General features: G+C 53.6%; 1 protein-coding gene across 4 annotated transcripts in view; it reads right to left on the minus strand.

Annotated features, from left to right (window-relative positions):
- Positions 1-14,901, minus strand: part of LRRC20 (leucine rich repeat containing 20) — a 107,952-nt gene that overhangs the window by 68,854 nt on the left and 24,197 nt on the right. For 3 of the 4 annotated variants that reach the window (XM_034662620.1, XM_034662619.1, XM_034662621.1), the window contains one exon: positions 9,506-9,650. The exons of the other annotated variant lie outside the window; for it this stretch is intronic. In XM_034662620.1, coding sequence (XP_034518511.1) covers positions 9,506-9,587 — 82 coding nt within the window. In that variant the 5' untranslated portion in view covers positions 9,588-9,650. The remainder of the gene's footprint in view (positions 1-9,505; positions 9,651-14,901) is intronic. 4 annotated transcript variants of the gene reach the window in all.

The following is a 14,901-nucleotide window of genomic DNA, read 5'->3' on the forward strand; positions in this document are numbered from 1 at the left end:
TGACAATTTGATCTCATTGAAAAAATATGTATCACTTGTAATATTCCCTATTAGAGGCCATACCATTGACCCCCTGGTGTAGACTCCTAGGTTACCTAAATTGGGCTGAGCATTGAGGGACACGGGGCAGATAAGCAATTACTCTGGCGTCGCAGTACAGAATAATGACCATCAGTGCTTTCTGTCAAAAGATTATAGGTCAAAAGGGGGAAATGATGAGAGAAAAAACTCTCTAAAGGCCTGCTATACAAAGGAAGCCACAAGATTTCTTTCTAAGTCAACTTGACTATATATCAACTTCATTCAAACCAAAGCCTGATTTACAGCCCACCACGCATGCACTGTACATCATTGTAAATGAGCGAGTGGCCTACGGAAAAGCCATCTTGTCCTTGAGATACTGATCAATGCTCCTACTCCCTGCAGTCCTTTATCACAACACCCACGACTTCTGCCTCTATGCTAATCTACAATCTTTTGAACTTTTCCAAGATGTAAGAAGTATATACCCTGTCACATACAACCCTGTAAACCGCTCATTCTGTGGGGCACTTTCTTCCCTGTGAAAAGCGTGGTTCCTGGGCAGGTGTCCTAAGTTGGGGTCTAATAAAACTCTGTCTTGCTTTTAGAGATTCTAAAAGGTTTGTTTGTTTTGCATCGACAATAGGACTTCGCTGCAGAAACTACTGAAGGTGACACACTCAAGAGCTCCCCTTACTCTCCCGGGTCACAGCCTTGTCATCCCCCTCGCAAGCACCTGCCTGTGGCCACGCCTTTGCCCGCAGATACACCCTCCCCTAGAATGGTCTTCCCCGCACACCTGACCCACACCCACACCCCCAAATCTGCTCCATCCTCGGGGGCTCAGCCGCAATGCCCCCTCTTCCATGCCACCCCTCAGCAGGGGCGCTCAGCCAACACCTGGGGTGTATACGACTACAGACAGTGGAGGCAGGACTCATCCACTTGGTTCGTGTTCCTTCCTGCCAGTGTTTCACACCTGGCTAATGGCCTCCTTGCTGTGCAGGGCTCTCGGCCTCCCACAGGGCCTTCCTGGAGCCCACTCAGGGTTGGACCAGTTCTCACAGCCAGCCAGTTTCCTTTCTATAGATGGAAGAATGAGTGGGGAGGGTTAAGTTACTCAGGGAGCCCTGAGTGGTCTGCACCCACACCAGAGGGGCCAAGGGCACCCATCCATGCACCCAACAGATGCATGCTGAACACCCAGTGTGGGGCAGCACTGTGGTGACCAGGAACCCAAGACACATGTTGGCCGTGCTGGAGGTTGCCCACCACTGAGCCCCACTCTTAGCCTCCGTCACCCCCAGAAGTCTAAAGTCCACAGTGGGGCTGGAGCGGGCGGCAGGTGGGACTTGTGGCCATTGGAGCTCCCAAAGCTCTGGCAGGGGATTCAGGGAACCCCAGCAGAGACCTGGGCCACACCTGTTGGGCTTTGGGGTCCTCTCCTGCCTCGGCTGGCAACAGTCTGAAAAAAGCCTCAGGACCCTTGCTAACCATCCTTACCCCTACCAATTCCAGAGCTCGCCAGTCTAACCCCAACAGGGCCTTGTAACCAGCCCTCTGATTCTGCAAGACATGATGCCAAGGAGGAAGGGGCCAGGGCACAAGGAAGCCTTGTGGGCTTATCCTTTGGGTCTCATGCTTTGTACACTAGGCACATGTAATACTTACTAGGTTTTTGTGTTGTTTTTGTTTTTTTCAAAGATTTTTTTTTTAAAGATTTTATTTATTTATTCGACAGAGATAGAGACAGCCAGCGAGAGAGGGAACAGAAGCAGGGAGAGTGGGAGAGGAAGAAGCAGGCTCATAGCGGAGGAGCCTGATGTGGGACTCGATCCCATAATGCCGGGATCACGCCCTGAGCCGAAGGCAGACGCTTAACCGCTGTGCCATCCAGGAGCCCCTTTTTCAAAGATCTTATTTATTTATTTGACAGAGAGAGAGACAGCCAGTGAGAGAGGGAACACAAGCAGGGGAAGTGGGAGAGGAAGAAGCAGGCTCCCAGTGGAGCAGGGAGCCCAACGTGGGGCTCGATCCCAGGACCCTAGGATCACACCCTGAGCTGAAGGCAGACACCCAACGACTGAGCCACCCAGGCACCCCTTTTGTTCTGTTTTTAATCAAATGTTTATATAGTGATTGCAGCCTGCCTTCCCAACTGAGAGGCAGGAAGCAGAGGATAGCAAATCAGAGGCTTCCAGCCCTCGTGGTGAACACAGGTGGCCTGGGCCAGACAGAGGGCTGCCCCGTGAGGGCCCATTCCCTCTGCCACCCATTCAGAGCTGACCTGTGTCTGGCTGACCCCCAGGACTCCCCGGGCCAGGACACGTCCGAGCGACACGCACACCCACCATCCCTGCCAGCACCAGCCTCCCGGGCTCAGAGCCAGGAACTGCTTGTAGGCCCCTGCCTAAGGTCCAGAAAAACTGCTTCCCCCACAGCCCTGGCTGCTCCCCTCCCTGACATTGTGCCTGAGAGTACGTGTGTGTGTGTGTGTGTGTGTGTGTGTGTGTGTGTGTGTATCTGCCTCCCCCTCCGGGCTGGGCACTCCTGGGCCACTTGGTTCCTCTAAGTGGGGTACACACAGTAGATGCTCAATGTGGTGTTTCCTGAAAAGGGGCCGTGTCTGACCCAAGGGAAGATATTATCCTGATTTAGTGAGTGTATTTATTAAGTGCTTCCTGAATACCCTTGCTCAAGAAAGGGGCTGCAAAATCAGATCCCTGTGGGAGTCAGCTAGGAATGTAAATCCAGGTCGTGAGCTGGGCTGGGAGTGGAAGCCCTGGTCAGGACGTTAGGACGTGGGCATTCACGCCTGCCCAGCAACAGTCTGGTCAAGTCCAGGTCTCAGCGGCCTGTCACCTCGTCGGCCGGTGACAGGACGCCATCTGCTGGTGAGAGCAAGCGCAGCAAAATGGTGATGAGCCTGGGAGACGGGGAAAGCTGGAAATGGGATGGATATGTCCCCTCTCTCACTAGCTTTGGTCCGCCCACCTGACTATCTTCACAGTTCCCGGTCTAGCTGCTCGGTCCCGAGGACGGATCACACCCATGTTCACATTCAGTCTCTCTCTCACACACACACATCCTGGCCTGCCAAGACAACACCCCTCCCTGCCCAGCCCCCCCAGAACCCACCACAGGAGGAAGTTCCAGATTGTAAATCATAAGCCAGTGGCTTATTCAAGGCAGGGAAGAATCATACAGGGTTCAGGTTCAAATGCAGACCACCATGCCCACCCCGAGATTTCACCTTTAAAGCTCCCGAGTGGGTTCCATGGATCTGTCCGTAAACAGAAGCAGCCCACAGCAGCTGTGCCCATCACCACCTGAGACATCTTCAATGACCAGGCAGATACGAAGCTTCTGAGAATTTCCCTTCTTCTCAAGGAACAGGGTAGGCCCGACTGTGGTTCCAACAGGGTGTGAGTGGAGAGGCAAGCATGCAGGGGAGCAGGGGCTCCATGTTCTCATCTCCTCCCCTGGCCCTCAGCAGGAAAGGCCACCCAGAGCTGGGATAGGTCTGGCTGCTCCTCTCAACTGCGTCACATCCTCAGCCTTAGCTCCAGCTTCTGGAAAACCAGGAAACTCCTACTTCAGAAGCAGTAGGGGAGACGAGCTGAACACCTTTGTGCCACCAACCACTTGAGAAACCCTGGATTTAAAACGCTCTGCCTTGGTTTCTTCATCTGTAAAATGGGAATATTAAGATCACCCCTGTCACAAAGTCATTATGGGGATTCGGTGCTGACAACACTGCCTGGTGTTTAGGAAGAGCAAATAGAGAGGCACGTCCACGAGACAGCGACAGGCAGCTGCTGTGAGGCCGGGTTCCCGGGGCTGGGGCTGAAAGGCCTAGAAGGGGGCAGGAATGCAGCCCTGGGCCTGCCCGAGGGACGCTGAAGCCAAGACCCTGTGGAAGGCTAAGGTTCTGAAGGACTGCCTTCAGAGAAAGAGTGGACTAGGGTAAGATGTACTTTTTCATAATTAGAATGCTGCTTTGTCTTTGCCTGGGCACCGAATCAACAAAGAAAACAAATCCCCTCTACGATTCTGAAATCACAGGCCTGCCCTCACAGTGCACTTGGGGTTTGAATATTCCTTTCCCTTAAGGCCCAGAAACCCCTCGGGCTGAGTAAGATTGTTTCTAACAAAAGAGGTGTTTCTAACCTGGTTGCAGGCAGGAGTCTGTGGGAAGAAACCTCAAGGCCTCCGGAGAACACCCCCTCAGCCCAGACAAGCCTCCACCAGACAAGAGTCTAGGGTCTAAAATTACATCAAATTCACCAGGAACCCCCACTGTGAGCTAGAGTCAACAGGGCCACTGAGAACCCCCAGTGACAGAGGGAGTATAAAAGATAAAAAAGACAGGCATAGTCAAATGATTAAAGAAATAAAAAATAGATTTAAACACATAAGAAAGGAACAAAATATTATTCCCTTAAATAGGACTCTCTTTTTAGTAAAAGGTAAAAAAAAATTTGCCAGGTCCGAAGAGAAAACAGAGTATATAAAATCAGATTTTTAAAAGAACCAAATAGAACTTTTTTTTTTAAGTAGGCTCCACACCTGGCGTGGAGCCCAGTGCAGGGTGTGAACTCACAACCCTCAGATCAAGACCTGAGCTGAGATCAAGAGGCAGATGCTTAATCGGCTGAGCCACCCAGGCTCCCCTGGAACTTTGGAAAATAAAATATGTAGCCTTAAAACTCAATGATGGGTTCAAGAGAAGACTGAACACAAATGGAGAACCAAACCATGAAATGGCAGACGGATCTCGGAATGGACCAGGGAGATGGAGAGAAAGGAAATACCCTAGAGCCAAGGACACCCAGAATGGAGGCCCCAAGAGGAATTCCAGGCAAAAGAGACCCAAGGGATGGGGGGAACCCAGAACTAATGACTTGGAATTTTCTTGAAATGAACACAGACAGGAATCTTCTGGCAGAAGTACAAAAACCACAGAAAGGATGAAAAGAGGTGTCAAACATCTGAGCTCGGCACGCAGCAGGCCCTGGGAAATGCCGGCTCCTTCCTTTGCAGCTCACACTGGGCTTTGCCAGCGTCTTTGTCCCAGCCAGGCATACTCTCCCAGACCTTTCCAAGTCCCGCTCTATGGCAAGAATGATCAGTTTTTAAGTCATCCCCGGGGGCCTGGGAGCTTCTCCCCTGGAGGAGTGGGGTGCAGGGCGGCCCGGCCTGCTGATCCACTGGCCAGAGGGAACAGTGAGGTCAGACAAAGGCCCTTCGGGGTCCAAGGACCCAGGAAGCCCAGTCAGGTGTGAGGCCTTGACAAAGGCAAAGAACTTGGGGACACAAGGAGAGGAAGGAGATGAAGGCCTGAGGACAGTACAGGGTTCCCAACTCTGTGCAAGCTCATTCAAAAATGCTGAGGAGGGGTAAGGGGCTGGGGAAAAGTGGCTTTAGCTCAAGCTATGGGGCAGACCAGGGGGGCCTGGGAGGACAAAGAAGCCTGGGGTGGGGAGACAAGGGCCGGGAGCCATGGCTCAGGTTGCAGGAGGAGAAAGCCTGGCTCCAGAGGGCACCCACGAGTGCCTGGGGGAACGCACATGATGCTTACCTGAATAAGGTGAGAGCCTGTAACTGAGCTCCCCCAGCTGGGTCTCAATCTCCGCAGGGACCTTCCGCCCTGCAGAGACACCTACAGCTTCGAGCCAGCATCCCAGGGCTGCACCCCAGGCCTGCGCACAGGGAGGCAGGGAGGGGAAGCCAGCAGAGCGGGGGAAGCCGGAGAGGCCGGCCCACACCCAAGGGCTGAGAGAAGGAACAATCCCCATGACCTCGTCTGCTGTTGGGAAGTCAGTTACTTCTGCCTCCTACAGTGGTAGGTGGTCCTTTCCCTAAAATCTGTACTTCTCTACTTAAAAGAGTAATGTGTTTATCATACAACATTCAGGAAAGGCACAGGAGTATTTTATAACACCAATTTGTGTCTTGTTTTATTTCCTTTCAATTCTTCCCCCTGTCCGTACACATGTTTAACATAACTGCCATCTCACTGTCTGACAGATTGGGGTGCTCGCTTTTTTCCAATTCATGTTCCATGGAACAATCTGCCGGTCTTCATTCAAGCATGCAATGAAATTTTATGCACCACTTTTAGTAGCTCCATAAATTGCATTGTACAGCTCTAACAAAATTTATTTAAGCCATTTTCTGGGGCTGGTTTTTTAGGCTGCGTCAGATTGCTTGCTGTTTTATATGAGAACCATAGTGGGTTACTTCACGCATCTTTCAAGACCCACTTCAATTCCCACCTCCTCCAGAAAGCCTTCCCGGATGCCTTCAACACCCAGCACATCCCCCACCTCTGAACTCCAACCACCCGTGGTTGTGTCTGACCTGGCTCAGCATGGAAATTTCGTGTCCCTCACTGCTCTCTGTCCCACAGTGGTGGGCTGGTCTCGCGTCCAGAACTCTACTGCACATAACTCGAGGGGGCCCCCCAGCACCTTGCACACAGCAGATGCTCAATACATGCAGACAGCTTAGACCCCAGACCCCTCAGACTCCATGAGCCCAGTGAACTCCACCTGCTGAAGGGTCAGGATTGCAAGCCCAATCTGGCATTTTGTTTCTTCGCTGGGCACTGAAGAGATAAATGGGCCTCCATCGGTCTGCCCTAACTTTAAAGACCCAGTCACAGGGTGCCTGGGTGGCTCAGTCATTAAGCGTCTGCCTTTGGCTCAGGGCGTGATCCGAGGATCCTGGGATTGAGCCCTGCAACAGGCTCCCTGCTCCATGGGGAGTCTGCTTCTCCCTCTGCCCCTCCCCCTGCTTGTGTTCCTTCTCTCACTGGCTGTCTCTCTCTCTCTGTCAAATAAATAAACAGAATCTAAAAAAAAAAAAAAAAGACCCAGTCACCTCCCTGTGAAAGTTTCGAGCTCCAGTCAAGACAGCCAAGGCTAAATAAAATGTTCAACTCCTCTCTGATGGTGACTAAAGCTTTGCACGCTCACAACCCCAGCGCTCAGCAACCATCCGTGTCCCCTCCCCGGGACGGCGTGGTGGAGAAAGAGCCGGCGTGGTGGAGAAAGAGCCGGGGCTCTGGTGCGGGACAGTCAGGGTTCTAATCCCAGCACAGCAGTGGCGAGGCAGGGCAACAGAGGCCTGCCTTGGGTTTTTCAGGGGGCACAGCCCCGGGCAGTGCAGAGATGCTGGTCACTGCACGCCCCGCCCCCCGACGCCCTGCACACTGTACCCCACGCAGTGCGGCCACGCTTCAGCTCATCTGGCCTGCAGAGTGAACTGAGTTTGCAACCTCTGGTCCCCAGACATTTCAGTCTAGACTCCATGCAGCACTTCCAGGCTCCCCACCTGCTGGGTGCCATCCCCGATCCTCCCATCACCTCCTCTATGCAACCTCCAACTCCTCACTACCTGGGGCCCCAGCCTCCTCACTGCTGCCTCCCCGAGCACTTTCTCCAGCAACATCTCCGCCCGGGAGGTCAAAATGGTGCTCTCCCTCCTCTGCTGGCCCTCCACCCTTGCCCCCGGGACACATGTGGGTGAGGCTGAGCTCACATGCGTCCCTCACCCCGGCAACACTGAAAGCCTGGGGGAGGTTATTCCCTGCAGAGATGTGTTGATTGGCACTCAACTCCCCACTTGAAGAAGTGAAGGGACCCAGCTTGGTGGCTGGCCAACAGCGGGAGGAGGCCTGTTTGTGGCAGAGCGGGACTTAGGTGCCACCCCCAGCCCTTGGAGATGGAACAGAAACAGTGTCATTCACTGAACTCCCTAAAGGCCAGCACCTTATAGACATCCCCATTCCCCGAACCACCTCGGTGAGGGAGGCACAATTCCCATCCCCACTACAGACATGAAGAGACCAGGTTCAGGTAGCGGTTAAGCAACCTGCTAAGGGAGCGGGCTAGCTGGTGGCAGAGTGGGGATTCGAATCCAGGCCATATGCATGGTGGGGAGCCTTGAGCCCTGGGCTAAGTACGACCACATCAGTAACCAGCACGGGACTCCAGAATTCTTTTCCTGCGGGCCCATGGCCATCAGCTCACTAGCTGAAGGCACCGCCACCCCCCCTCCCACTCCGCCCCAGAAACTTCCCTCCAAAACCAACCACAACCTTCAAGTTTGCTGGCAGAGGAGATCTTCTCTCGCTTTAGGTCAGTTCAGCAAACACTACGTGCTGACAAAGTACCTGACACGGCTCTCGCTCTTGGGGGATGGGGGCAAAAGTCCCTGCCCTCTAGGGACACCGAATGAGTGTTACAGAGGAGGAAAGGAGCAGGGGTGAATGTCGGTGTAGGGATGACGGCTTCCTGAAAGAGGCGGTGACCAAGCCTCTTTTTTTTTTTTTTTAAGATTTTATTTATTTGTTTGAGACAGCGAGAGACAGAGATGGTGACAGACAGCGAGAGAGAGCATGAGCGGGGAGGACAGAGAGAAGCAGACTGAGCAGGGAGCCCAACACGGAGCTCCATCTCAGGACCCTGGGATCATGACCTGAGCCGAAGGCAGACACTTCACCGACTGAGTCACCCAGGCGCCCCCAAGCTCATCTTGAAGGCTGAGTGACCCTCCACTTTCTAGGCTACAATGCCTTGCCCAGGAGCCTGACATACCCGACCAATGGTTGTTCACAGAAATGTTCTACCTTCCCAGTCTCTGGATCTTTGGTCAGGCAACAACCTCCATGGAAATGCTCCTTAACAGACAGACACAAACACACATGGGCACACACATCCCTACCTGCCTGTGGAATACCTCTCTCTGTGCCAGAGACCCCATTCGAATCCTACCCTACGTGCACAATCACCCCCGAGGCAGGAACATGCTCTCCTCCTCAGGGTTCCCACAATATGCCAAAGGCTCCAAGGGTACACATATTCCAGCGGTGACACACACACACACACACGCAATCCTTGCACATGCTAACAGTCAATAAATATCTGTTGAATTCAGTTAAATAGGATGATTTGCTTCGATGCTTAAAGATTTGGCATAACTGTATGGGCTAAAACGCTATGACCAAGTCAAAGCAAAAAAAATATAAGACACAATTCAAGTAAAACAATGGCATGAAAGGGGGCCTCCAGGCTGGGTGACCTGGGAAAAGCCCCCTTTGCCGTCAACCCTCCATCGCCTCTTCATATGAAGACCAAGGCTAGTCATGCTTGGCGGGTATCCTCCATCACAAGGCCTCGGTGAAGATTCAATATGGTGACACGAGGCACCTGCATGGGGCCTAGGACCTGGGGCTCCTCGGCGGGGCGGCAGCTATTGTCCCCTGGGCCAAGGGCACACACCCACTCAGAGTCGGCAGCAGCGTAGACAGGCTCCCTGGTGCGCACACACCAAGCACAAGTGCGATCAAATTCCATGGAACACTTCTCCTCGGGACGACGGTGCCCACTGACACTATCTCTGCGCTTTTCTCTTTTAATTCCACCTCTAAACTGATTTCGCACGCCGCCTGCCTATGAGGCGCCCTGCCCTCACTCACCCAGGGTATCAGAGCCGCTCTCCACAGTCTCGTTGACCTTCCTTGCAACTCTGGCCACGGCCTCACCCATCTTCTTCAGCATGCAGGCGAGGGGGTCCTGCTGCCAGCCACCAGGCCGGTCTGCTGCTCACAAGGGGGCCCGTGCCTGGGGAAGACACAGGACCATGAAGTGCCCGCCCTCCAGCCGGGGACACACCCCCGAAGCCATCCTCCTGTGGGACCCAGGCTGCAGGAAGCCAGCAGGGAGGGCGCCAGGCCACTCACTTCCTCCCAAAGGGCCTAGAGGCCAGGCCATGTGCAGCTGATCCCCATCAGAGGGTGGGGGCAGCCCAGCCTAACCAGTTTCCGGGGTGGATCCACACGTGTGACCTCACCAGACTCAGGGCAAGGGCTTGAAACAATGCCAGGCAGGTGTGAGGACTCGGGTGTGTGCCACCTGTGACTCACTTAACAGGCAGAGCACGGGGAGGAGCCGGAGCTCAGCCAAATGCAGGGGAGAGATGCTTGTCCCTCCGTCCTGCAGGCTCCGGGCTGGTGTTCTGTCCGCAACCACCACCAGGACAAGTCCCCCAGCTCCCTGCTCACCTCACTCACCTCTGCCGGGCACATTCTGTGCGTTGGGAAGTAGGGGCACAGAGGCAAATGTAGCCAGCCTGCCAGGTCAGAGCTCACATCTGGGGGGGTGGTCTCTAAGCATTCCCTTCCCAGCGGTCAATATGGAGGGAAGGCTAGGGTTGATTACAGTTTTAGCCCACAGACCTGAGATCGGCCTGGAGTTTATCCGTCAGACCCGGAGGGAGAAGGGGGGCGGGGCGAGGAAAGGAGAGAAGGGAAATTGGATCATTGGGGGAGAAAAGGCTTCAAGAACGGAGAGGAACACAAAGCTATTTGGTGTTAAAGACACAAGGGACTCTAGAAAGGTCTCTGACTCCCCGTTTATCACAGAGAAGGACACTGAGGCACAGAGAGGGACTAGATGACCTGGCCAAGGTCAAAGTGAGTCAACGGCAACAATGTTAACAGCCCAGCTCCACATCCAGAGCTCACCTCTTTACAAAAGTCGCCCACGACACTGGCAGCAGCACCCCAGGGACAGAATGAACTTGGGGCCAAGATCAGGGCCCTTTTTTCCTCTGGATTCCAATCCCAAGTTCAAAGACAGCTCAAGGAGCTCTAATGGGCTCGCTCTGAGGGTCAGAGGCAAAAGGTGAGAACAGAGAGAAGGGGGTGAAGGGTGGGCTCCGAGTTGCTATCAGACACCACGTAAAAATCCAGATGTGCTCAACTACACAAGCAGGACAGGCAAGGCTGAGCCGGGGCAGGCCAGGCCCCGCATCTGCTGACGGAGTTAGTGGTGACTCCAGTATGTGGGTCCATCTCACCACGGAGGCTGACGCTGAAGGTCTGAGACCCACAGTGCAGTGGAAACAGACTGGTTTTTTTGAAGACAGGCCTAGTGCCCAACTCTGCCATTTATTAGTTCAGTTGCCTTGGGAAAGATTTTTTAACTACTCTTCATCTGAGTAGGAGATCTAGTAATACCCACCTCACTGGATTCCTGTGAGGACTGAACAAAAATATTTCCATCTTTCCCAGCCAAGGCCCAGGACATGTAGGTCTCAACAAATTCTAGTCAAGAGGAAAAAACAATACACATGCAGACAGGACACCGGCCGCTAATCCTAGTTTCATACCCATGTGACTTCGAACAAATAACTCAGGGGAACTCATCTTTAAAGAATGACTAGAATTTCCTTTTCCACCTCCAGGAAGTCTTCCCTGATTGCCTCAGCCCTCAGTGTTTTCTCCTCCCTGAGTTTCAGTACCACTTAAGGACTTAGCACAAGCCACTTGGGTTGTCTATGAACTTTTAAAAATATACATACTTGCCTCCCCAGTCAGCCTGTGGGCAGCTTGGCACAGGGAGCAGCTCTATACTACGCTTTCCCCCCACACTTTACACCACAAACTCCATACAGAGGCCTAGTTAGGGTACCCCAATGGGGATGATGATGGTCAACAGCCATCATTTGGGTTTCAAATCTAAATACAAGTCAACGGACTCTTACAACAAATCTAAGACACTGACTAAATGAGAAGGGTCATGGAGTCAAATGCCCAGTGGTGCTAGGTAGACAACTTGCATCAGGCGGGCAAGGTAGGGCAGTAGAGAATAGTGAGGACTATGGCAAACTAAACCTAACACCTCCACCACCCTGCCCTTAGGACCATCCCCTAAGCCTGAGTCACAGCAATGTTGCTGGGATCTTGGTGACCCCAGTGAATGGGAACATTGAGGGTTCAAGAGGGGAGGCAAATGAGCTAGATGGGAAACAAAAAAGCTAGGTCTAACTCCCAGCCTAGGATTCTTCCTACTATACCATGCTCCTTCCTTGCCCTATCTCCAACACTTATCCATAATCACAAACACACATGGAACAGCTACTAGGTATAGGGCATAAGAATGAAGAGGACAGAAACCCAGGAAAAAGCTCTGACTTGTGATTCTGATGGACAGCTTTCTAGGAAACATCACTGAGGCAATCCTGGCCTCCCAGCACAAGGGAAAGGGAAGGTAGATCTCCAAGCTGCTCAGGATCCGTGCTACCCTGCAGGGGACTGTCTGGGCTGATTACTTTCAACCAGGCACTATGCTGAGAATTCTCTTAGCTGCCACTAGGTGGGGGGAAGGGTGGGGAGGAAGGGAGCAGGGCAGGGGATGCCTCAGGCCATAGAACCCACTGATGAAAACTAATCAAATTAAAAATCTCACCCCCGGTGGCCAGCAAACACACGTGTGGGTCCGAGAATGGACATCAAAGCAGGAACAGCTGCAAGATCTGGCTGTCAGAGCAAATCACTAGGAGGAAGGGCCCCTTACATCCCAGAGGATGCTCTGGGTACGGCACAGATGTGCCCTAGACCCCCGAGAGGGTCTGCCCAAAATTGCCACCTTCACAAACTGACCAGGAAACTACCTTCCCTTCACCTCACACGACCCCTCCCCTCTCAAGGGAGAATTCCTTCTTATAGTCCAGCTGACTGTCCCTCTCTCAGGTCAGATGACAAAGGCCGGTCATTCTGGCATAACCAGGGCTGTGAGAGAGGAGTGTGGCAGGGCCACATGCGGTGTAAGGCCCGACATGGGGTAAGGGGGCCCCAGACCGAGGGAAGAACAAACGCGATGACAGGAGTCTGGAGTGGGTCCCCCAAAGGGCACCTACAAGTTTGTCCAACTTCACTGACTGCTCCTTTCAGCTCTAACCCAACACTGGGCCTCTTTAACAAACGAACGAACGAACAAAAAAAGCAAGATTTATTTAGCATATAACAGAAACCCCGAGAGAGAGGAGGTTGCAGGGGGTGGGGGGGTGTCGAAATAAAAATAAAGCTATTCTTTTCTTTTGTTTTACACTGTTTTTCAGAAAACAGTGGGTCACATATAAGTGGCGGAGAGAGCTATGGACCTACTTCTGACGGAGTGCAAAAGCCCCTAGGCAGGGCGGCCACTAGGGTGTGAGGGCCCCTGTCTCTATAAACAATGTGAATCAACCAAAATCAGCCTGTCAGCACCACTCTGGCCACCCATTTCTTGCAATCCCACAAGAGAAATATCACGCCGGCCAATGGAAGCATGCAAGGGAACCTTCCTGGAACCGGAACCCAACTACAGGGCCCCAGGAGAACCCCAGAGGCTCAAGCTGTGGGTTCCTTGAGGCATCTGGCCAAACCCGCAGGCAGAGTTGATAGCAGAAGAAAGTCAGAGAGTGTTCCCAAGGGACTATAGGGAAGCCTTAGCTAATTTCTAGGCAAGTGCTCCAAATCCTGGAGACCCTTCAGCACAGACTCCAAAGCCATACTCACACAGCTGCCGTCCCCAGCCATACATCCCTCTCCCTACATCCCCAACTCCCCTTTCCTGAGTGGACATCACAGCCTCAGGAAATGTTTAAAACCAACAAACATCTCCTGGGTACCTTCCAAAGGGGCCACACAAGGGAATAAAGTTATAGAGATGGGGCATGGGCCAGAATGAGCTTCCCCCCAGCTCGGAGAAACCAAGTGCCAAGAGGAAGGATGAGCTAGAAGCTAGTGGGGCTCTGACGCCAGGCCCAAGGAGCATGTGTGCCCTCTGCACGAAGGGAAGAGAGACACGGTCTGAGCAGAGGGACCCAAAGAGATGAGAGAAAGAGGGAGACAGGTAGTCAATCTGTCCCCAGATTACTGGGGTAGGAGGTTGTAGGCCATCTGGTAACTGTCCTGTTTCTCTGCAGGGAGCTAAGGAAGGTTTTCTGAGGGCAGCAGCCTAAGACCAGAGTTTGGAAACTTATCAGCGTTTGTGAGCAGCTGGGAATACCACCTTCCTCACCGGGTTTTTTGAAACGTAAATGATATATAACTTTTGAGAAAGGTCTTTGCAAACGTTAAGCCCTTCCCACGTTAATCACCCATAGGTCATTTAACAGGTACAGACAGTAAGTTAGGATACAATAAACCGAATGCCAGAAAAGTTGTCTTCCTTTGTGGGAGCTGGCAACAGACCCTTCTGGATCCATCACCTAGTTTCACCCGGATACAAGGCTGGAGTTGGGGTGATTTTTGCTTAAACCTTCACTGCAGTCCCCTGCTGGCGCTCCTGTCCTCCCCAGTGAGAACTCTACCTTATCTGGAGCCTAGAGATCTGTGCAAAGGAGCTGAGGCGACACCCCGCCCGCACCAGCTGCTCCTATATTTAGTTACTGGTGTGGTCACTTGGGAACTTTAGAGCCTGGCAGCCGCTCGGAAGGGCAACTCGAGCCTCCTGAGCCATGTGTGCAAGCTCCCCCAGCGCTGGCTCCTGCGGGTCCTTCCGGCCACGCTAGGCAGGGGAGCAGGTGGGAAGGTGAGAGGCGGAGGGCTGGATGGGATCCAAGTAGCCCCGAAAGCCCTCGAGACCTGGACAGAGTTGACCCACTTTTCCACCCCAGGGAAATCAGCCCTCTGGGGCGTGAGTGGGACCTGCTGGCGCCTGGTTTTGAGCCTCGGGGTTCGCAGCGCCGCGCGCGCGCTCTTCTCCAGGTACCTAGGTATCCTCGGGCCGCGCCTCCTAGGAATGCGCGCCAGGCCAGGCCAGGGTCGCCGCGCCTCGCGCAAGGGGCCCGCCTCACCCGTCTACCCCACCCCCCGGAACCCGCAGCCAATGGCTCCTTGTCGCCAGCCCTCCCCTTGCGCGGCAGGCGGGGACTGGGGAGAATAAGGCAGGGAGAGGGGCGAAAGCTAGCGATCGCAGAGGGCTGGGGACTCCCGCGCTGCCCGGAGGCTGGGAGGCATGCCCTGGGGCGGGTGTCTGCAGCTCCCACGACCGAAGCGAGTCCCGAGAGCGCTGCTTCAGGAACTAAATACACAACAGCTTCTCC

The sequence above is a fragment of the Ailuropoda melanoleuca genome, chromosome 6, assembly GCF_002007445.2.
Source record: "Ailuropoda melanoleuca isolate Jingjing chromosome 6, ASM200744v2, whole genome shotgun sequence".
Lineage (NCBI taxonomy): Eukaryota > Metazoa > Chordata > Mammalia > Carnivora > Ursidae > Ailuropoda > Ailuropoda melanoleuca.